Genomic DNA, 24,711 nt, shown 5'->3' on the forward strand with positions numbered 1-24,711 from the left:
CACCACTGTAACAGCTGGTGTTAAACATGTATTGTTTTATTTTACACGTTTAGAACAACATGCTCTCTGGAATTGTTTTATGTGTATATGGTGGGGGTTAAAGTTCTTTTTTACCCAAAAGAGAGAGCAAATTTTCCTAATATCACTTATTAAAAAGACCACCTCTTCTCCATCGCGCTGCAGTATCATCTCTTTATAGATTAGAAGTCCATAGAAACATGGGTTTGTTTCTGGACTCTAATATATTTCACTGGTTTATTTGTTTATCCTTGTGTCCCATACTCAATGTCTTAATTACTGTAGCTATATAAGAAATCTTGATAAATGGCTAATTCCCCCAATCTTCTGTAGCTTATGTTGGTCATTTTTGCCCTTTGCATTTACATGTAAATTTAAAGTCAACTTTCAATTTCACAGAAACAATTCTGATGAGGATTGTGTTTCTCTATAGAGCAGTTTGGGGAGGACTTAACAATTTGATAATGCTGAATCTTCCAACTTATGAAAATTAGATGTCCCTTCAATCATTTGTCTTCTTTTCTTTCTACTGATAAGATTTTTTGTGGTTGATGTTTTTGACTATCTTTTCTTAGATTTATTCCTAAATATTTGACATTTAATTGCTATTATAAATGGTACAATATATAAATGTCATCCTAAATGTTTGTTCTGTTATATGGAGATAGAACTTCATTTTTACATGTTAACTAGGTACCAAAAGACCTTAAAAAGTAACTATTTATCTTAATGGTTTGTAAATTCATATTCTCTATCTACACAATCATATAACCTGTGAATAATGACATTTCATGTCTTCTTTCCCATCCATACATTTTTATTTCTGTGTCTTGCCTCATTGTACTGACTGGAAAGTCTAGTGCAATGTTGAATGAAGGTTATGCGAAAGGTCACTTTTGTATTATTTCTGTACTCTCAGGAGAATTGCACCGGTTCACCATTAAGTATGCTATTTGATATAGGACTTTTGTTGATAGCCTTCATCAGGTTAAAATGTTCCTTTCTACAGGTAGGTGCTGACAGATATTATCCTACATATTTATAACATTTGTAACACATTTGAAAAATCCATTCTGGGAACCTTTGCTTTTAAGAGTTGTTATTCCACTTACAATTAATACAACTAATTGACCAATAATCCTAATTATTTGGATTCTAATTGTATCATTTGTTCTATGATTCTTATTCTTCCTTTTATGTCTTCTGTTGGTTAGTCATGATTTTTTTTTAACTTTAAAATTTTCTCTTCTCTTAGCTTGTTACTTATACATCATATTATTCTTTTAAAAAATAATTACATGAGGGATTACACTAAATATCTACTAATTATTAGAGTATAGTTTATACTACAAGTGCTACTACTTCCCTGCAAAGCTAAGACCCTAAACATTTTAATTCCATATTCTCTTCAACTCTCTCTTCTGACATTTACTTTTCTTATATTTTAAACTATGCATGATGTTATAATTTTTAAAAAATTCTATCAGTATTCAATACTTTTCATCGCATTCACTCATTTCTGCATTTTAAAATGTGTCTGCTTATAAGAAATCATCTCAGGTCTTATGTATTTGAAAATATCTTTATTTTGCCTTTATAATTGGAGGATATTTGTAGGTGATACAGGATTGTGGAGTGGCAGTTTCTTTCATCATTTTAAAGCTGTCCACTGTCTTCTAGATTCCATCATTTCTGTTGGAAACTCAGCTATGCAGTTGTTTTTTCTTTAATGGTAGTATGTTTTTATAACTGTTTATAAGGTTTCCTTTGTCTCTCCTTTTTAGTACTGTGATGTACTTAACTACGGTTTTCTTTAAATTTACTTGATTGGGGTTAATAGTACTTCTTGAATCTGTACCTCAATGACTTTCACAAGTTTTAGAAAAATTTCAGCCAGTGTCTTCTCAAGTACTGATTTTGCCCATTCTCTCTCTTTCTTTTCTACTTCCTGAAATTCAATGATAGATGTTAGACCTACATACTATACCCCATGTGTCTTGTAGGCTATTTTATTATTTTGCATACTTTTATACTTAATTATTTAAGTGTGGATTATTTTTTTCATTGACCTGACTTCCTAGCAGTTATCATCTTGACTGCTCTGGTATTACAGCTCTTAGACCCATTAACTGAGTTTTTAATTGGAATTATTGAATGCTTTATTTTTTTATCCTAATGTTTTCATCTGTTGCTTTGACATGGTTTTTACCTCAGAATTTACCTTCCTTTCCCCTCTCCCTTATCCCCTCCTACCTCCACCAACCCATCTGTCTTGTTTTTCTTACAATATTTGTGCTGTTTCAAGAAGAATGAGACCATCTAGAATCTACAGAGCTGTACTGTCCCTAGGAGCTTTCTTGTGTTGTTTGTGTTTCCCTAGAAAAGAGCCCATTATGTTGCCCATTAGGTTGGAGTAATTAAATATTGTTGGTGTATCAAATACCTCTCTGCCAGCCTTGGAGGGTATCATGGGTTCAGATGTCTACGGGCTTAAAAGAGGGACAATCACAATTTATGTCTGAGTTCCCACAATACAGAGCCTTGTCCTTCCCCCAACAGCAAAGCAATGAACTCATCTAGATTACTTGGGCTGGCTGAATTCTGATCAACGGCACCAGTCTACATCAGCAAAGGGCAGGTCTCCATGCTGGTCCCTACCCAAGTTTCCTTAAAGTCATGATCTGGAATTCCCTAATGATGAAGGGCTAGAGGGAAGAAAACAGGGGAGAGGGTTCAGCTTATCTACTCAGTTGTGCCACAATCACCTGTTTTACCTTTAAGTCTGGTTGCTTCAGTCTCTTTTGCTGGTTCTTCATCTGCACAACCTATAAATATTGACGCCCCCCCCCCACACACACAATGAACAACTAGTCTAATGTAGTAACCCAACAGTTACTAATACATTCTTCTGTTCTTATTTTATCAATAGTGGTTTTAGGTATCTGGTATTTTATCATAGTTACTTATTATTTATAGTTTATTTCCTCCCATCAGAACATAAGTTCCAATAGAAGAGAGACCTGCCTGTCTTCTCACAAGTGTTTGACAAGTACCCATAACTTGGTCCAGAATGTAGTAGTAGAAACTGAGTGACCAGTTGTAGAATGTGAAATGATATCCATAGCTGGATTGTGACCTTTTTTGTTGAGATGATATCTTGCCAGAGTGCAGTTGGAAGGGGTATGAGTTTGAGATGTGAGGTCTCATCCTCATTCTTTGCTACATGTAATCCTACATAGCAAGTTAATCATGCATTATGGGAATGCCACTCATCCCTCATATTGACACTCCACTAACCTACCCAACCCATTCACAATCCTATTGACTCTATCTCCAAGGTAATTTATTCCAAAACCATTCTTTTCTCTCCATCACCTCTGTGCCCCCTCCTCCAAGCCTCCTTCCTCTCTTTCCAATCAGCTGGGATAGCCTCCCTACATTCTCCACACAGTAGCCAAAGCAGTATTTGACAAGCAAAGCACATTATGTCCCTGACCTGTTTAAATCATCCAGTTTCCTATTATGCTTAAATAAAACCAAGCTCCTCAGTGTAGCATTTGAGGCTGTATCTGGACTGGCCCCTGCCTTCCTCCATGGGTCCCACCACTCTCTCCCTTGCTAACAAGGCTCTGGTCAAGTTCCCTGGCTGTCCTTTATGGTAACATGGCAAGCTCATTGCTGTTTGCGGTCCCTTTTACTTGACATCCCTCTGTCTGGAGGATCCTCTTCCCTGGTTTTTGTATGGCTAATGACCTCACATCCTTCACATCTCAAGCTTGCCTGATCATCCTGTCTGTGGCCACTCAGTCTTTATCACATTGCCCTATATTATTTTCTTTGTAGTTCTTATAGTTAACAGCAGTTATCTTACATATTTAATTTCTTCATTTTGATTGTCTGTCTTATTCACTACCATTTCCCCCGTGTCACAATAGGTGCTCATGAATTATTTGTGGAATACATAAGTGAATGAATGAATGAAAGGGAGATACTCTCAATCTGTCACACCATTGCAGTTCTAAGTGTTATTTCTTTGGGATGGGTTCTTTCTTTACTTTAAAGAAAATAGGGTAAGTAAAGTTAAAATCCATTATTTTTCTCTTGCCTACACACTCTTCTTACAGAACTATTACTAAATTCATGTAATAAAAATGATTTCACATATTTTGATCCCTTCCTGGTGCCAGTCAATGTGCTGGATTATTTCATATATTTATTACATCAACCATCTGCATTAGATCCTTTTATAATCTATGCGGTACTTTATGAATGTGAGGTTTGAAACCAAGGAATTTTGGATCACCTTCCCCTCTCCTCTCAATAGTCCTATCATCACTGATATATATAGAGAGAGAGACAGACAGAGACAGAGAGACAGAACACAATCCCTATCATGACGACGGGATAAAACTTTGTCAGCAAACTCTGAACTCAGCTAATTTAACATCATCTTCAGAAGGAAGGACAAACCAGTCAGATCATTGTCTGTGAACCTTTCCTTCTTCTGTTAGAACAACTCTCTAATTAGTGGACTCTCAACGCACTGAGTTCAGAAAGGCTGACTTTTCTTGAACAATTAATCTTGGGACTTAGCATGACCAATTCATTCTACTTTCCAAAACAAAATTACATGTGAAGTAGAAACTCATTTACATACTGCCAAGAAGTGTACAGTTTGAAATAGGAGAGACTAGGAAGAGAGAAAAAATAGTTAAGAAAAATGTTAAAGGGACTTATCTAAGAAAAAGAAGATAAAAAATATGAACAGTAAAAATGACAGCAAACTCACAGTTATTAACAACCACACCTAAAACAAAAACAAGAGCAAACTAAGCAAACAACTAGAACAGGAACAGAACCATAGAGATGGAGATCACATGGAGGGGTGTCAATAGGGGAGTGGGAAGGGGAGAGGGGAGGAAAGGTGCAGAGAATAAGTAGCATAGATGATAGGTGGAAAATAGACAGGGGGAGGGTAAGAATAGTGTAGGAAATGTAGAAGCCAAAGAACTTATAAGTATGACCCATGGACATGAACTATAGGGTAGGCAGGATGGAGTGGAGTGAGGGGGGTGGAAATGGGACTACTGTAATAGCATAATCAATAAATATATTAAAAATAAAAAAATAATAAATAATAAATAAAAAAAGAAAAGAAAAGTGTTAGCACAATAAAGGACCACACAGACCAAGAAACTGTCCCCATGCAACCTCAAATGTCTTGGTGAAAAATGAAGGAAATGGAGAGTTTAGATAGCTAGATAATTGGCTAAATTTTAACTTTCTAGCTGGTTATTGGCATCATGAAGATATAATCATGTTGAAGTGTTTTCCAAAGTATTTAATAATTATTTCTGTTCAACAACTTTTCTTAAAACTTTAGTTTTCTATATCAATATCTTGGGGTATAAAAATATAAAAAGTGGCTATTTTGATGTATTTGGAGGATCCACCTCAACCTTAAAAATCCATCATGTCATTCAGGAGGCTTTCCTCTGAATAAGTGACAATTTTACCTATGGCTCACTTTCTGTCTCTATCATCCAGCAGTAGACACAACGGAAGGTAAATAGCAAAAAGAGCATTAGCAGATATTATTAGGCAAATTAACTGTGTCAGGGATTTTGCTAACCGTTCTATGGGAATCAGCTCATTTAATTCTACATGAACCCTAGGAGGAAGGTATTTTTATAAGCCTAGTTTTACAGATGAGCAGACCATATGTCAGAGAGGTTAACTAGCTTTGCTCAGGGGAGTCTGTAGAGCAAGATGAGCCCAGGCAGCCCTAACTGGAGAATACAAGCAAGCCTACCCGCAAGTCTTGAGAGAACCTACAGTTCCTTTGGGGAAAAAAAACACGTTTATTCACGAAAGAGTTAAATCACAACAAAAGGATTGACGGTTTGAATGAGTTTATATTACATGCTCACTTAGTTTAAAATCAGACCCCACCAACACAGAGGTAACTGCTGAAATCGTGATCCAAGGGGCACTGAGCTCCGTGTGGGTCAGTTGTCCCCAAAAGCATACGTGGGATGGGAACTCATCCTTGAATCTGGGATATTATGTATATGAACTTGGCTTCTCTGACACCTAACACTCTGAAACTTCCTTGTGCAGGAGGTGCCTGTGCCTTCTTTTTAAAATAAAAACTTTCAACACAAGCTCAAGTGTCTTCCAAACAAGCAGCTGGCAAATTGTGGGTGCAACGTTGCGTGCTGGAAATAGGTATCGAGGTTGGCAAATTCTTCTTCCTAGCTACCTTATGCTCTTTGTGCCTCTTGGGATTTTATTTCCAGTTCTTCATGAAGGGTTCGTGATGCAGAATGAGAGTTTTATATCAGGTGGCGTGCATGCACGCACTCACGACCGTGCACGTGTGTGTAGGATGAGGGAAGAAGCATTGTGTGCCATCTGGAAAGCTTCACCACACACCGCCCTTCCCGGGGTGGTGTGAAAGGATGAGTCAGGCTGGGAATAGCGTTTCCTGACTGCCCACTCACAGGAGCGCTGCCGGAATGTTTTCTTTCACTCTCCAGGTTCTAGTCTTCAGATTCGTTTGAAAAAATGAATTGCAGAGGCTGATGATGAGATGCTTCTTGTAAGAATTAGAATGATTAATGACAAGACTGTAATCTCCTGAGGGTAGGGACCAGGGCGGTTTTATTCACCAGGGTGTACCAGCATCTGATACGCTACCTGGCAGAGAGTCAGGACCTGGTAAATATTTGTTGAATGAATAAATGAATAATGCATTAATGTAATATTTTGTAATGATTGGATCAGATCTTTCTGGTGAATCATTGCTCCCCTGGGTCATGAAGAACCTGGTAACTCAGATTGCATTAAAGCTACGGGATATTTTTAGAAGCTAGGCTCTTTGACTCATTAGTGTCGTTCTCCCTGGTCTTTTCCTAGGTGTGCGTAGAAATATAATTCAGTCAGTAAGTACATTTTTTTGGTTCTATGGTTTGCATACTATTAGAGGGAATTGGGGATGGTGCATAGAAGAAGGCAAACCAATCCTTGCTCTCAAGACAGCTTACATTCTTGCAGGTTAAGCAACATAATAAATAAATGTGCAATATGACCAGTGGTCCCTCCCAGGTAGCTCAGTTGGTTAGAATGTCTTCACCATGTGCGGAGGTTGCAGGTTTGGTCTCTGCCAAGGCACATACAAGAAGCAATCAATGAATGCATAAATAAGTGGAACAACAAATCTCTCTCTCTTTCTCTCTCTCTCAAATCAATAAAAAAATTTAATATGACTGGTGATAAAAAAAATGCTAAGAAAAAGCAGGGGAAGAAGAAAAAAATTACAGAGGAGTGCTATTTATATAATGTGATCTCAGTCACCTCCCTTGGGGAAAGCAATGTCCAGGGCCTAGACTCATCAAGTAAATAAGGATAAGATGAGGCCGGCCTGTACTAAGTTACACTTAAAACTTTTAAGGACTCAAAGGCACCCAAGTCATAAAGATTAGGAGAAATTATTTTCCACCTGATTATTCAGAAATCTTTCAATAAGTGGCTGGTGGGATACAAGACTGGTAAAAAATGATGAAGAAAGATCTTCTAGAGGAAACGGTGGAGAGGTTATGATACCAACATGCTTTGAGCACTTACCATGTACTAGTAAGCACATTGTATGTTTACTGTCTCAATTTTTTTAATTTTAATTTTTTATTGTTATTCAATTACAGTTGTGTGCCCTTTCTCCCCATCCCTCCACCCCACCCCAGCTGAACCCACCTCCCTCCCTCACCTCCACCCTCCCCCTTGATTTTGTCCATGTGTCCTTTATAGTAGTTCCTGTAATCCCCTCTCCTCACTGTCTTCTCCCCACTCCCCCCTGCCCATTGTTAGATTGTTCTTAACTTCAATGTCTCTGGTTATATTTCGCTTCCTTTTTTCTTCTATTTATTATGTTCCAGTTAAAGGTGAGATCATATGGTATTTGTCCCTCACCGCCTGGCTTGTTTCACTTAACATAATGCTCTCCAGTTCCATCCATGCTGTTGCAAAGGGTATAAGCTCCTTCTTTCTCTCTGCAGCATAAAACTCCATTGTGTAAATATACCATAGTTTTTGGATGCACTTATTTGCTGATGGGCACTTAGGTTGCTTCTAGTACTTGGCTATTGTAAATTGTGCTGCTATGAACATTGGGGTGCATAGGTTCTTTTGGATTGGTGTTTCAGGTTTCTTAGGGCATAATCCCAGCAGCGGAATTGCTGGGTCAAAGGGCAGTTCCATTTTTAGTTTTCTGAGGAAAGTCTATATTGTTTTCCACAGTGGCCTCACCAGTCTGCATTCCCATCAACAGTGCACTAGGGTTCCCTTTTCTCCGCATCCTTTCCAACATTTGTTTGTGGATTTGTTTATGTTACTGTCTCAATTTATCACCAAAGGGCTCCCATGCTTTTCCCCCTTTGTGGCAATGAGGCACAGATTAAGTTGTCGGAAGTCACTCAGCTAGTAGATGGAAAATCCAGTATTGAAAGCAGGCAGTCTGACTCAATGGCTAAATCATTAAATTATCCCCTTATTAGAGTTAAGCCTGCTGTCTCTAGAGTCCAACTTTTCTAACTACTAACATACACTTCACATTGAAAGTATAATAAATTAGAGTTTAATTATTTCAATTTTTTTAAAAACAAAGCTACAAAAATCTACCACAAAAAGATACGGTGGTCCATCAAGACCTTGTACACCAGACTGATTGTGGCCTCTGGGTGTTTGCATGTGCAGGGGCCTCTGCCTGCAATGCCTCTCCCAGGGATCTCTGCGTGGCTGGCTCTTTCTCATTAGTCAAGCCTCAGCTGAAATGTACCTCTTCAGAGAGGCCTTTCTTGTCTACACTCCTCTTGGTAGTCCACCATTCCCGCGTAACTTGCTATGTCATTTATCCTATTTTTATGTTCTTTCCAGCCCTGGTTGCCACTTGAGAGTTCCTGGTTATTGACGTCCACTTGTGGTTGTCTGTTTCCCCTCCTAGAATGGGAGTGTCACAAGGGCAGCGTCAGGGGCTGCTTTGTTTTCTGACATTTCTCCAAAGCCTGGTATCTCACAGAAGCTTTAAAAACATTGGAAGGAATGAATGCTGTTCCCAGGGGCTGTGGACTCAGCTCCCAGAGGGCTTCAGTTCTGCAGAGGAACAGGCTCCTGGCAGCATCTGCCCACCATCCTGTGCAGAATGAGCACACCAGATGGAAAAGGAGAGATCTACACCGGAAGCCTGAAGAACACTTGCCAATAAGCACCCAAAATGAGCTGTGAATGCTCTGGGGGCTGCCAAGGAGGCCAGATATGCCGCTTATTTGATGGAAGGCCAATTTGGAAGGTATTTCTGTAGTTAGGTGTATGCAAGGTCATCATTTAAATGTTATCTAAATCTCCTTTTATAGTATAACTTTATTTTGGTCCCACCTTATTTTGGATTGAATGCTTGTGTTAGTTAATCACCTGTCTTCACCCAATAGAACATCAAGTCCATGAGACCAAGGGTCCACCTGTCTTCATAGCCTGGATACTCAGTGTCTAGACCCATGCTAAACACATAGTAGGTGCTCAAGGCCAATGGAAGAAGAGAATGGAGCAAACAATTACTGAGTTCCTGCTAAGTCCCAGGCACTGATCCAGCTGCATGGAACATATCTTATTTAATTTGTTTACCCTGCAAAGTTACACGCTTTGGGAGCTTAATTTTTAAGAAGCTAAAATTTATAGAGTGGGCAATGCTTTTCTTCTTCCATCTTATCAATTTGGGCTTTCCTGGGAAGTGGTTCTTTAAGTGAAGGTGGATGTCACTGGGAGCCTCAGACTTGAATCAATCACTGAGGTCTGTGCTATCACCTAATGGTGCTGTATCCAATAGATACCTTTGCATGATGCCCAGAGCAAAGCTGAGGATCAATGGAGAATTGTAACTAAAGCCCTGGCAACTGCTTCACCTGCACAATCATTTCCATTTGTCATCTCAGCTTGAATTTCTCTGAATCAGAGGTGAAAATACAATTTCCAAAGATGACTGGAAATAAGTTCAAATGAAGTGAATTTGGAGGAGGCTGTTCTCAGCATGCACAGCAGGTTTAGCCTGGACCCATTCGATAGGGAAGAGAAAAAGGCAACTGGGCACAGTGGCAGGTTTGAGATTGGAGTAGGAGAAATTGTGGGAGAAGCAGTTCAGGCAGTATCTGATGCCCCAGATCCCCAGCCCTGAGTTCTATACACTCCAGGTTGGCCCATTGCTTAGGGGCATTTAAGAGGCACAATGGGGTGGGGGGGGGCAGGCAGATACATGTATTACATATCCTGGTCATGAATTGCTTTGCTAGGTATCCAATATGTGAAAGATAGCACTTACGAGAACATTTTTGAGGGTTTAGTACTAGATAATAGTCTTTTGAGCTCATTTGGTGTGTAAATAGGGCTAATTTCAAAGAAAAATGAGCTTCCGCCTAAAAACTGTAAAATAACAGTGCCATTACACATACTTGGCTCAGCCATTTAAAAGGACAGGGAGGCTGGCTCTCTCCTGAGATCTTATCAAGACACCTGCCTGCAGAGTAAAAGGAAGCAAACTCTTTACAATGTATCCTGAGGGCTCCCCAGCCACCTCTTCTATAAAGAGCCTTCAATGAGGTCAGCATTTCTTTAGAACATGTTCTCAGGATTGTTAGGATCAGTCAGACCACTTTTGAAGGGTACAGAGGCCAAAACACCACAGTGGAGCCACTTGCTGGGTTTCAGTCCCAGCCTGGACACCCTTTAGTTGTGTGCTTTTCCATGGTTCACTTAATCTCTGAGCCCTACACAGGGCAGGGCTCTCAGAAGGGCTTCAGCACCTCTTCCGGCTCTGGCTGTCTGGTCTGATGCAAACTGCCAGTCGCAAAGGGGTGCCGTCCTCCATTCACAGCCTGCAGCGGCCATTCAGAAAACTGCCCTGTGCATAGCCAAGGGAGGAAGTTCATGTTGCCCTTCTACTCTGAGTTCCCCTTGAAGTGCAGAGACTCAGAACCAGAACCAGGGTGTTCATGAACAGTGCCCCCTAACCCCCTTTTTGCCACCAGCATTGCTCCCTGATGCTATGTCTGGAGTTTCTACCTTGTAGATATGGAGGGACGAAGGAAACCAGGCACCATTCATCCCTGCTGTTATCTTTTTTACTTTGTTGTCCTAGGACCGTGTTTCTTGAAAGCCACATGTGGTGTTCTTCCCTCAACAGGCACTGGAGTGTTTCTTGAAAATGGGTTCCACTCAGGATGTACTGATTAAAAATTTTAGAGGGCAGTGTGTGAGTCCCCAAAGCTGAATTTTCAACCAAGCACTGCAGATAATCCTTATGTATGCTAACATATGGAAAACACTGTCCTAAGAGAAGGGAAGCAAAAATGTTGCAGGTCACTCCACTTGCCTGCTGCTGTTACAAACCACGATTATTCACCATCTGGCCAACAAATATTGAAACTCACTATTTTTCAATGCATTGCCACATACTTACTACATGCCTGGTATAATGGTGAGCAAAAGGCCAAAGCACCTGCTCTCATGGAACTTATAGTCTAGCAAGGGGAAATAAATGATAAATAAATGCAAACATAGAATACATGAAGCAGTGAGAAAATCCACAAAGTAAAATGAAGGGCTGTGCTGGGGAGGTACATCCTTTTGGGTAAGGTAGGCAGGGAGGCCCAAGGGAAGGGTGATATTTGTGTGAAGACTAAAAGGAAGTGAGAAAGACAACCATGTGGTAGGGGAAGCACATTCCAGGCAGAGGGACCAAGGACAAAGGCCCTGGAGAGGGAATGTGCTTGGTGTGTGTGAGCAACAGGGAGGAGGCCACGGTGGCTGGTGACAAGGAAAGTTATGAGTTGACCACCTAGGACCTGTAGGCCACAGAAGGACTTTAGATTTTACTGAGGAAAGTGGGAAGCCATTGGAGGGAGTTTGAACAGAGACATCACATAATTCACATGGCCATTATCTTGCAGCTTGTTTGCTTTATATCTAGGCTGTGGAATACTCTAGAGTCTGGAGTAGAGGAAGGGAAGCAATGCTTTGTAGAGATAAAATATTATACCATTATGTTCATCCCAGTGTTGTCTTTTGTTTATGCTGTGAGTCTCTGCTCCTGGCTGACCTCCTGAGGGCCACATGAAATAGGTATTTTCCTTGAGAATTGGGGAAAAAGAGTAAGGAAGCTTTCCTAGGGAAGGCAGGCCCAGAAAGTCTTCATTTATTTATTCACACATGTATTTATTGAGTCTTAAATTAGTGTGCCACGTGAGCTAGGCACTGCTTTTCATACATTATTTTATTTACTCTCCTGACCACCCTGAGGCAGGGTCCATGATCATTTCTTGTGGATAAAGAAATGGAGGCTTAGTCAGGAGCAGCCAGTTGGCCACGGTAATTTTGGGACTTGGATTGAAAGACAAGACTGTGACAGCAATGCCTGTGCTTTTCCCTCCATATCATAGGAGGGGAACAAAGCTCTGGAGCCAGCCTACCTGGGTTCAAATCCTACCTCTGCTGCTTATTAACTGTGTGACTTTGGGCAAGTTATTTCATTTGATGGGCCTCAGTGTCTGCATCTGTAAAATAGGGATAATAAAAGCTTCCTGTCCGCTGGATTATTAGGAGAATTAAATGGGCTAATACATTAAAACACTTAGAAACAGGGCATGGCAACTAAATATTCCTAATTATCACCCTGACTGTAGGTGAAGTCTTAAGAGGCTACCTGAAGGAACTTGGGATCTTGACCCTACATGGGGTATGAAAACCGTTCTCATACACATGTAGGATTGTCATGAGGACTCAGCCTTTGATGTATGATGTGGTCATCCTAAGAAGTAGATTAATGATCTAGGCATAGTCAACACTGTCTTGAACTAGAACAGTCACCTTTGGCAGAGAGCTACCTCTCTATTGCTGTCTTGTTCAAGAATGTTGCCAGGGGAATTAGGGACCCTGTGAAGGGCTGGACAAGGTGGTTTCAGAGGTCTTCTCCCAGATGGAAATTCTATGATTCTTTCCAATGGGATGGAAACAGGCACCGTAAAGACCTGCCCTGGCTTTGTTTTTCTTGCTTAGTGTCTTCCTTTAAAAACTGGTTTTAGAGAGAGTGGGAAGATGGCGGTGGGGAGAGAGAGGGAGACAGACAGACAGACAGACATTGATCCATTGTTCCATTTATTCATGCATTCATTGGTTGCTTCTCATATGTGCCCTGCCTGGGAATCAAACCTGCAACCTTGGCATATTGGGACAACGCTCTAACCAACTGAGCTACCCGGCCAGGGCAAGGCTGCCATTTGATCAACTCTCCTCTGCCAGGGCCACCTTGCTGCTTATATATGAATATGTGCCACAAAGGACATGTACCATTCTATGTAGAGGTTTTGAAACTGCAGCTATTTCTTGCTCAATAAACATGACATGAAAGCATTCTTAGTGGTTTTGTCCGAGGACAGCCTTTCTCTTCCTTCTAAATACCATGCTTTGCAAGTGCTATTTCTCAAAGAGGAAACTCACTCTATTTTTCAATGCCTGGAAAGTTTACTGCCTCTTCAAAAGAGAGCATTGAGTGTTTCTGCCATCGCTCATTAAGAAGAAAAATTTCTTTGTGTGAATGTCAAAACAATGGACAGGTTTTGGCATTTATAAGGCTGTTCCATTCAGGCACAAATACACCTTGAGGAGTTTGGGACACACCTAGAGCCACCTACAAGTCTGCTGTGATTTAATAATAAGGATTGCTTTTAGCAACAACCTATCTCTGTTTGCAATGGCAACTCCTCGAAATCTGTCCATCCACCTCTTAGCTCTTCTAATTTATTCTCACAGTAGATAAAAGAATCTTTTCATGTGGCAAATGGGGTCAGTTCCTTGCCTGCCCCCCCACCCACTGCATTTACCGTATTTTTTGGACTATAAGACTTCCTGCAGCGGCGACCCTGCTCCTACCTCCTGTGACCCTGCTCCACTGCTGTCCCCCCCACCGCTCCGAGCTAGCCAGGTAAGATACATTCAGACTATAAAATGCACCTCCATTTTCCTCCCAAATTTGGGGGGGAAAGTTGCATGTTATAGTCTGAAAAATATGGTATACTCTTTGATAATTTCCAGTTGCTCTTTGGATTAAAACCAAACCCCATACATCATATCACAGAGACATGCAGGGCCACACCACTCCACAGCCTCGTTCTTCACTATGTTCACTGGTCTTATGCTCCAGCCACACTGGCCTTCCTTCAGGATCTGCCATTCACCATCACCCTCTGGTGATGCAGCCTTGCAAACAGGCTCTCCTTTGCTTGGAACATTCTCTCTCTCATTCCGCCCAGTTAAGTTCTACTTATCCTTCAGATCTCAGGTCAAATGACACTTCAGAGAAGATATTCTGATCTTCATATTCATTACACAACCCTACCAGGCCTTGTTCTAACATATATCGTGGCCTCTCCATTGCTGCACCTGCCACAATTTACATTAATTTATTTATCCTCCATCAGGGCAAGAACCACATCTACTTGGATCACCTGTGAACCCATTGCCTAGTCCACATCTGATACATCACAGAGACATTCTGTAGGTGTGTTTTTGAATAAATTAATAATGTCTCTTGCAAGGAGGTTCACTGACCACTCAATTTGCTCCTAAAACTTCTAGAAAGGGGACATTCCCATGTATCAGCAATAGGCTTCAGAGAAGGTGTTCATGCACATCTTTGAAACCATATGTTGATTTGCCTCCTGTTTGCTCTTCCTACTAACTGCTTTTGCAGACACTTGGGAAGATAAAGGCCTTGACCATTTCAGCCCATCTTTTCTCCCAGCTCAGTCTGCCAGCGGAGAAACAATGACTCAGAAAACTAATGGGCCAGTCTCTCTAAGGATGCTGATGATTTCACTGCCGGTGATTTTTCTATTAGGGTTATACAATTGAGTCAAAATGAAGGAATTGCCTTGGGGCACAAGTACCGAAGACAAACAATAAATTCAGAAACACAAATCAGAAGCGAGCTGACCAGTGTACATTATAAGCCAGCACCAGTAAAGATGGAGGAGGTTGAAAGAATGAAAACAAAACAAAACAAAACACAATGGTTTGTTTGTTTGTTTTTTATGGGAACACAGTAGAATGGCAGAAAACCAGGAATTACAACCAGACCAGCCTGGTGTTACCACTGTATAATCCGGACAAAGACACTATCACAGTACATATAGGTATTACCTAGTAAGTGGCTACCGGGCACATTCCACTCAATGAATGTCTTTAATCCATATGATAAACATAAAAACAAAGCAGTGTTACTCCCATTTTATAGGTGAGAAAACAAACACTTGGGAGATGAATCACTTTAAGTCCTATTTAGAACCTGGATTTATCGGATTCCAAAGCCAAAGTCTTTTCCATCTAGATGTTTCATCTCTCCAGCTCTCTCTCAGTATCTCACCTGTAGACTGGCTGCTCCCATGAAGAACTGTTTCCATGATTATCTGCAGGTGATAATAATGCCTGCAGAGTACAGGGCTCTCAGTTGACTTTTTTGAACATTATTTTCAGTCCTCCTTATTTAAAAAAATTTTTTTATCCTTAGTTGAGGATATTTTTTCTTTGCTTTTAGAGACAAAAGAAGGGGAAAAAAGAAATATCAATGGAAGAGAGAAGCACTGATTGGTTGCCTCCTGTACACGCCTGGACTGTGCACCTCTACCACACCTGGACTGGGGATCATCGGCATCAGACTAGGGATTGTACATACCCCGACAGGGGTTCAAACCTGCAATGTAGGTATGTGCCTTGACCAGGGACCCACAACCTTTTGGGGGAGGGGTATATGGGACAATGTTCCAACCAACTGAGCCACCAGGCCAGAGCTGGCCTCCTTATTTCTTATGATTTGCTAATTTCCTTATAGATTTTTACTAGGACCTTTTAAAAATGGGTTATCACTTCCAGCTTCTGATTTAATATGGGACATTCAAGAGGGGGACATACTTCAGAAGGCACTATCACTTAACTCACACCAACACCACCAGGTTTTCTGATAGTCCCATTGAACTCCAAGGCACAGAAGGACTAGCCAATTTCCCAACGGACAGCAATGTCAGAAGAGAACCAGAGTCTAGGTATCTCTCCCCTGGCCCAGGATGCTTCCCATCACCACATTGTTCAAGGTAAATAAGGCAAGAGTTGACTTCCGGGGCTTCCACTCACAGAAATCACATTACTAATAACCACAGCTAACTCTGGGTACCACACTATATACCTTGCATGAATTACCACATTTACTTACCAAAGAAACCCTTTGATACGTGTATAGTTTTCATCCCCCTTTTTCAAGAGGACAAAGCTAAAGCCCAACAAATTGAATGACTTTTCCTATAGCAGGCAGATATTTTAGCCAGTACCTGAATATAAAATCTTGAGGCCAACTCACAGCTACTGTGAAGTAGACAAATGCTCAGTAGAGTTCCCGTAAATGTGTAAGTGGATGACACTGACCTTGAATCTTTCCAGGACAGCTACGTAGCTGCCAGGCATCGATGATCTTAACCAAAAGCAACCTCTTCTCAGTGGCAAGACTCTACTCTGCCATTCCAAAGGGACCCACTTGATCAATCTCTTTCTCCCAGAGCTCTTCTGAGCTTTGAATACATCCTCAGTCCGGACTTTTGTTTATCATAGCCTCAGGTTCCTGCCTCTGGCAGCTCATAAGGTTCACCTGGGAAACCTTAAAAACTGGGACTCCTGGGGCCCACTTCCGTGGAGCCTAATGCCCTAGGGCTATGCTAGAGACAGCCCTTGGCATTTGCCACAGGTGACTCTCCTGCACAGCCGGGGTTAAAACCCACTTGTAGAGTTGTGTGTGCATGCCTTTCTCTCCCTGCCAGACTGTAGCTTCTTAAAATAGGAATGAGTCTTTTCCATCTTTTAAGTTTCCATGGGCTGAGAGCAATACCTAAAATGTTGTGAGTAGATAAGAACCTGCACTAGAATCAAGCAGTCTGGGTGCAAACCTTGAGCTACATATTATCTGTGTGGTTGGGGGTAAGTTACTGTGTACTGTTCTGTGCCTTGCTGTCTCATCTATAAAATGGGGACTGATAACTATATTTGTATCATGATGTTTTGTGAGATTTATGTGAAGTAGTAACTATAAAATATTTAGCACAGGGTTTGCATATAATGAGCCTACAGTCAGTACTAGCTATGTAAGTAGGCAAAAATTCAATCAATCTGAAACTATTAATGCCTCCTAGTGACTGTGGCTATGGTAAGTACAGTGGGGAACAGAGAAGAAATATTAAGTCCCATTCACTGAATATTCACAGGCACTATGCTAGGGGGTTTACAAATATCATTTTTTACCTTTTTAATAATACTTTGATATGTTATTATTAGAGGAAATACACCAATGAAGTAACTGAAGATCACCCAGCAATTAATTATCAGCGCTTAGATTGGAACTTAGGTTCACCTGGTTCCAGAGCCCATTCTTTTCACTTTATTACTGGCAACATAGATGTTCATTCATACATATATCCATTCATTCAGTCAACAAGTATGCATTACATGCTTCCTTTGTGGTAGAAACTGTCTGAGTACTGGAGATACAGACATGAACAAAATAGAGAAGGTCCTTGTTTCTTGTAGCTTCCATTCTATTATTTTATGGTGTGAAAAGACAGGAACAAATAAGTAAATGGATATATAACATGTCAGGTAAAGATAAATGCTGTGGGGTAAAAAAAAAAAACAAAAGCAAGATAGAAATAACTGAGGAAGGAGAGGGAGAGAGATTGATTTTAGATAGGAAGGCCAAGAAAGGCCTCTCTGATAAAGAATATTTGAGTGGTGGCTGTGATAAGACATGATTGGATTCTGGATATTTTCAGGAGGTCAGGCCCAGAGGATTAACTGTAGAATTGGAAGAAGGATATGAAAAAAGAAGGAAATAAAGGATGACTCCAAGGTCTTTGGCTTGAGTAATCAGGAGAATGTAGTTCTCATGTAACTGAGTTGGAGACAGACGCATGCTGGACAAACAGGGTTTTCCTTGAGAGGAAACCAGGAGTTCTGTTTTGAGATCTCTGCTATGCATTCCAGTGGGAATGTCGGTAGGCAGCTGGATGCACAGTCTGCATTTGGGGTGAGAGGTTGAAGCTGGAGATATAAATGGAATAAATGACACTTAAGACCATGGCACTGTCTGAGATCACCTAGGAGCACGCACAGATTAGTGAAAGGACTGAGCCCTGGGCTACAATATTTACAGTTCAGGAAGATGGTAAGGAACCAGCAGGAAAGTCTGAGAAGGACCAGCCAGTGAGGGAGAAAGAAGCAGAAAAAATGTGGGCCTTCAGACCAAGACAAGAAACTCAAGAATGAAGCAGCAATTATCTGCATCAATGGCAGTAGCTGGAGAGGGACACAGGAGCATAAGATGAGTTTTAAAAGTGAAATGACTCACAGCGTGCTTGGGGACTGCAAATATGATCCTGTAGAGAGGAAAGACTTGGTGACAACAGAGAGAGGGGACAAATGCAGAGGGAGGGGCTTGAATATGGTCAGACATGGGGACCAGCTCACAAGTGGGGGGTTGGCCTTGGATGAAAGCAGGGACAATTCATCTATTGTACATAAAAATGTAAAAAAAAATGTATATGTAAGCAGTGTCAAACAAAGTGAGATTTTATCTCAGTCCTTAGAACAACCCCTTCCGGTGGTATAATATTGTTTCCTTGTTACAGCGAGTCACAATATGCATTTAGGATAGACCTTAAACATCGGTGTGTATTTGTGACGATGAGAAAATTAGTCATCAGGGAAAGCTGTGGGTGAAAATGCATTTGATGTGGGTCTGAAGAGTGGATTGGTTCTAAATAGGGGGAAGGGGCTGAGAGTTCCAAAAATGTGAAAAATAAGAATTCCATAAATACATACAAAGGCACAAAATATAACCATGAATCCTTTCTCAGTATCCACCTCCAAATCAGAATTCGTGGGTTCTAATTTTAACCCTTGCACTTAACAGTTGTGTGGCCTTGGACAAGTCACCTAACTTCTCTGTCTTGGTTTCCTCACAGATAAAATGAAGATAATAACAGTATTGAGCTCACAGGATTGTTGTAAGGAACACACACACTGGTACACACATCCATTTACACACAGTGCAATTGTGCCTAGCAGAGAGAAGCGTTGTATGTTTTAGTTATTATTATTTATGGCATTTGAGGTAGAAAAGTGTGTATTTTTTCTTCTGTGTGTGTGTTCTTGTAGACTTCCACCAAGCCTGCTTTTGGGTGTCATTGAAAAATATTCTGTCTCCAGAACTCTCCTTCTCCAGAAGGAACATGAGTGAAAGAAAACAAGAATTTGTGTATTGACTGTCTCATCCTATCCTTCATTGAGGAAGAATTTCTTGAGCATCTACTCAGAATCCAGCTCTGTGCTAAGCATGATGAAGAGAATGAAAACCAAGAGGGCAGATCCATGTGCCCGAGCTGCTCCTGGCCACCAGGAGACAGATGTGTTAACAGACTGTTTTACTATAATCTGAAGGCTGTTCTCACAGTGAGAGTCAGAAATAAACATTCAAAGTAAAGGTTAAGAAAACTGATTTTTGATTCAGATAGTTTGGACTTGAGTCTCAGCTCTGCCATTTTACTCTCTGTAGCTCTGGCAAGTCAGGTGTGTGTCAGCTTCCTCACCTGTATCATGGAGATACTAGCATTTGGTACAACAGAGAGTGTGAGGAGCAAATGAGATGACATAGGCACGACCCTCAGCACATGGCCAGTGATCCACAGGCCTGGCTGCCTCTCTGCTTCCCCCCAAGTTTGTTCTTCCCATTGTGATCGGGGCTCCTGTGACTCAACACAGTAACTCTTATCTTTGGAGCTGCTATGGAAGACTTCCTAGAAAGACTTGACTTGGGCTGAGTTTTTAAGGTTGCAGAGGGATTGGCAGTGTGGACACACGACAAAGCTCAGAGAGAGGAAATGGCATGTGGCAAAGCACAGCGCCCTTGTGCTTTTAGGAAAAGGAAGTGCCTTCATGCATTTGTTAGATAGCCTCTCGTGTCAGGGGCCAAATGAGGTCCACTGCACAATATCAGGCAAGGTTCCTCCTACTTCCCTGGCTCCCTCCTTCCTGAGGGTCACCCCATCCCCTCTGTCCTAGCTGGAAGGGTTCCTTTGTGGCTGCATTGGGATTCTGTTCCTCGAATCCTGAAACCTTCTTGCTGGTTGAATCCTTCCCTACCACAGGGAAGGAGCTCTGTGCTCCTTTAATGAGGCTCACCGAGAAGAGAAGACGGGCCACCTGTCTTCTCAAAGCCCTGTTTGCACATCTGCGTGATTTACTTGTCCTTCTTTTTTCTGTTGGTATCTTCTTCTTTTTTAAAATATATTTATTGATTATGCTATTACAGTTGTCCCATTTCCCCCCCCCACTCCACTCCATCCCGCCCACCCCCTCCCTCCCACATTCCTCCTCCATAGTTCATGTCCATGGGTCATACTTATAAGTTCTTTGGCTTCTACATTTCCTACACTATTCTTACCCTTCCCCTGTCTATTTTCCACCTATCATCTATGCTCCTTATTCTCTGTACCTTTCCCCCTCCTCCCCCTCCCACTCCCCTATTGACAACCTTCCATGTGTCTTCTTATTGCAAGTTAAAATAGAGTGTGGAAATAAAACCAGTCCCCTTGAGTATAACCACAAAAAGCTCCCAACTGGCAATGGTGAAAACAACTTGCACTCATGTAGGAGTTAACGCTTTGCAGAATGCTTTTCACAGGGGTTTTTAAAATATATCTGTACAATAGCCTTGGTGTGTGTCATCTTCTCATTCAATAAAAATGTGTGATGTGTCTATGAAGTACCTAGTATTGTGCTAGCACTGGGGGTATGAGAGAGCAAAATTACACATGGCCTCTTCTCCCACAAAGCTTTCAGTCTAGGGGAAACGGATGTTAACAGTTGCATCAGTCTTTTCACCACCCACGAACTATACTGGGTCCTTTGACGTAGAGCAACCCAGACTGTCAGGGACGGCTTCTCAGCTTGAGCTGAGGGTTGAGGGCTACAGTGAACATGAAATGGGGCCCAGGGAAGACAGAACCATCTCCAAACACTGTGGTTGGAGGGAAAATACTGAGAAACCAAAGACGGCTTGTGTGTGTGAGATCAGGCAGGGGTCAGAATACATAGGGCTTGTAGGCAATGGGAAGACATTGAGAGGTTTTAAGTGTACGTGTGTTTGGGGCAGTGGGTGGTAACATAATCGTATTTCCAAAAATTATTTGACTACAACATGGAGAACCCAAGTTTCTCTCTATGGATGAAGAAACAGGCTTAAGGGCTGAGAAAAAGAACTAATATCTGTAGAGTCCATATTGTTGATTTACCCTATGTACAAATGAGTCACTATATATAATATGCTTAGTAATGTCTTAGACATAGTAAGTGCAATACAAGTGGGGGCTGATTATTATTATTATCATCATCATTGCCACCATCACCCTGTGGATGGCATTCTGAGTGTATTCCTCTGCAACTACCCAATGGAGTATCAGTACCCGTGTTTCACACATGAGGAAACCAAGACACAGGGAGGTTAAGTAACTACCAAACATTACCCAGTTGGCAGGTGGTACAGCTAGAATTCAAAGCCTGGGATCTTCCGGTATTGAAAAAAAAAAAAAAAGCAATGTCAAGACAAAGCTGAGAGGGCAACCCAAGTCTTTTCAGGGGGTAGGATGGTTCCACCCCCTGAAAAGCCCAGGAATCAGTTGAAACTCATACAGTTGTTCTAGAATTACCTTTAAGGGGATTGTTTGAGTCATTTGTACGTATTTGATTTTCTCAGGGATATCCACAAATTATTCATTCTCCACTTTTTCAATTAAATAAATATGAAGTTCCCAGCCATAACTTTTCCAAAATAGACTACACAGTGACATGATGCTGATAACATAAAAAGAAAAATGCAAACTCAGATTCATCCTGACATATTTTCCTCCTCAAACTCTAAATAAGTGTAACTGGTTTTTAGTGACAGTGTGATGTGTTTGAGAAAATGACTCATTGCTAAAGATAGTGTAATAAACAAAGAAAATGAATATCTAAGAAAGTGTGTGGGACACGGGTCTCAAAAATAAATAGCCTCTATCATATAGCAAGCTTTTTGGAGGGTTTTAATTATCACATATAATTCTCAATATCCTGAGAGCAGGTTTTTTATTTTCATTTTACAGATAAAATTGGAATTGGACATAAAGCCATTAAGTGACTTGGCCCTGATTTCTTGGTATTTAACTCATGCCTTTCTACTACTCCCTGGTACCTCCCCCATGAAGTCAGTGATTGACAGGTGCTGCTGTCCTTGCCCATGGCCTTCACTGGGTTTACGACAAACTTAAAGACATGTCTCTGTCTCTTCACCCCCACTCCTAAAACTGGTGATGGTTGACGAATCAGGGATTGTTTGTTTTGTCATGGATAAAATGGAATTTTCATTTTGATGGAATAAATCAGTTAAATTTGATTGAAAAACAGTTCAAGAAAGTCCTTGTTTTGCTGTTTTTGTCTCTATGAGAGAAAATCTTTAGTTTGATTAATATACAAAATAGCAATTGAGTAGACCAAATGTTTGGGTTCTCAAAGTCTAAATTGGGAGGAGAGGACAGGGGACCAATCAGAAGTAGCAGAATAGTTATCTAGGCAGCTTCCTATATGAGTTTAGATCTTTCATATTTGGAAAGTTCCCCTAGAGATTTCTACCCCTGCCCCCCTGCCCCCCTCCCCAATATGTATAGACACTCACTAAGTTCCTCTCTATGGGGGAAGAAAGATCTCTCAATGGGTCATCCCTTTAGCCACTGATAAAGTTTTTAAGGGAAATATCCAGTTGGAAAAAAAACCCTATGAAATATCAATGTCTATGAAAAGTACCATCCTCAGTCTCAATTCAAGGTTGATCCCAAATGTCTACTCCTTTTTCCTGGGGATACTGATCAAAAGTCACCTTATGGTATGACAACTGTTTCTCTCATTTTATATACACAGCTCCCACTCTCAGGCTCCCATTCTGTGGATGAGAAACACAAGTTCAGTTCCAGGGGAGCGTGGTTTGGCCTGGGGTGGTATGGCAGCCCCTCACTATCCTCAGTCCTCTTCAATCCAATACCTCTTGTAGGACAACCCCTAAGGCTGAAAAACGGCTGCTTGTCTTGTAACTGCCCTTTTCCCAAGGATGTGTCATATCTGAAGAGACAGGCAAATCACATCCAGAAGATGCATGAGCAGCTAATGACTCTAGAAATGTTGAAAGCTGCAGTGGCTGGAGTGTTTACAAGGCACACATGCTCACACAGAAGTGCACACACACATCTATGCATATCATGCTAGGTTAGAAGGCAGCAGGACCAGGTACTGGGGGGTGTTGGCACCAGGCTCAGCTCACCTCTGTGTTAAGGCCCTAACTCCAGACCCCCATGGACCACATTGCCAGTAAGTGCTGAGAGTCAGCTCTGTTCTTCCTGTTCTGCAACCCAAGTACAGCCTCAGAGCAAACCAATCCAATGATCGGCACTCTACCGTAGTGGAGTGAGCTAATTCTATTTTGCTAATTGCTTTCTTGGGCAGGCACCAAGTTATTAAACAGACAGAGACAAAAACAGAGAGCTTGGATAAACGTATGTAGCAGCAACTACAGCAATTTTTTCCCCTTAACATTAGTTCCAATTACTTGTTTGCATGTTAAGTAGAACAAGGGAAATTGGCAAAATATTTGTGAATTTTTTCTCATCAGCTGTATGAGCTTTGAAAAGATCATCTTTGCAACATTATCCTGCTTTTCAGCAAATACTTCCCTTTCCTTGTAAGAAGACAGAGTTATTCTAGAAGCAGATCTAAGCTGTCAGATCCCAGCTTTTGCCAGAAATGACAGCATCCAGTAGCTACAGAAAACAGTATCAGCAGAGCCTGTGGGAAGTCATACACCAGCCCACTTTTTCCCTCCCACCCAGACATTCTCCCTCTCTGGTCTGTACCTTCCGTGTGGCAGCTGGAAGAGAGGATGGTATTCGGAGGTCTGAAGATGTAAGGCAGGTAACGAGAGAAGCATTTCATCTTCCAAAACAGAAAAAAATAAAAAATAAAAATCTAAATAACAAACCAGTCTCCTGAATCCATAAGGATTCTCTCGGCCTTTAAAGCTGGCTACATCACCGATATGTGTGTTGTGTCGGCTCTCTCCCAGGTCTGCAGAGCTGGGGAGCCTGAGGAATAACTGGAGCTGGGTCCCATTTTGCCATCAGCGCCAGGAAGCACTGCCTTACATTTCTGCATGCAGCTCAAACTCAGAAGCCCCCAAGCAAGCCGGGATATAGGCTCTTCATTGGCTGCAGCTCCTCTGAGCAGGATTTGCTGAGTAAGTCAGTCCTGCCTATAAACACATGGAACTGCCCTGCCTGAAACCTCTACCTTTTCCCGTGTGGTCAGTTTCTCTTTTAGCAATAGAAATCCAGCAGGATATGGGAGTAGTGAGGATAAGTGACCATCTCTTATTTAGTGGAAAGATCAGATGAAACAAAGGCAGCACAGTGTTCTGCCCTGGAGAACGACGGCTGTTAAAAGGAGCCACCCGTAATGCCATGGGTCTCAGGAATA

General features: G+C 41.4%; 1 protein-coding gene across 3 annotated transcripts in view; it reads right to left on the reverse strand.

Moving 5' to 3' along the window:
- The window catches only part of PPP2R2B (protein phosphatase 2 regulatory subunit Bbeta), a 416,365-nt gene that overhangs the window by 363,418 nt on the left and 28,236 nt on the right, over window positions 1-24,711 (reverse strand). For 2 of the 3 annotated variants that reach the window (XM_024576833.4, XM_024576832.4), the window contains exon 1: window positions 24,093-24,558. The exons of the other annotated variant lie outside the window; for it this stretch is intronic. In XM_024576833.4, coding sequence (XP_024432601.1) covers window positions 24,093-24,171 — 79 coding nt within the window. In that variant the 5' untranslated portion in view covers window positions 24,172-24,558. Of the gene's footprint in view, window positions 1-24,092; window positions 24,559-24,711 lie in introns of those variants that run through there. 3 annotated transcript variants of the gene reach the window in all.

Source organism: Desmodus rotundus, chromosome 6, assembly GCF_022682495.2.
Source record: "Desmodus rotundus isolate HL8 chromosome 6, HLdesRot8A.1, whole genome shotgun sequence".
NCBI lineage: Eukaryota > Metazoa > Chordata > Mammalia > Chiroptera > Phyllostomidae > Desmodus > Desmodus rotundus.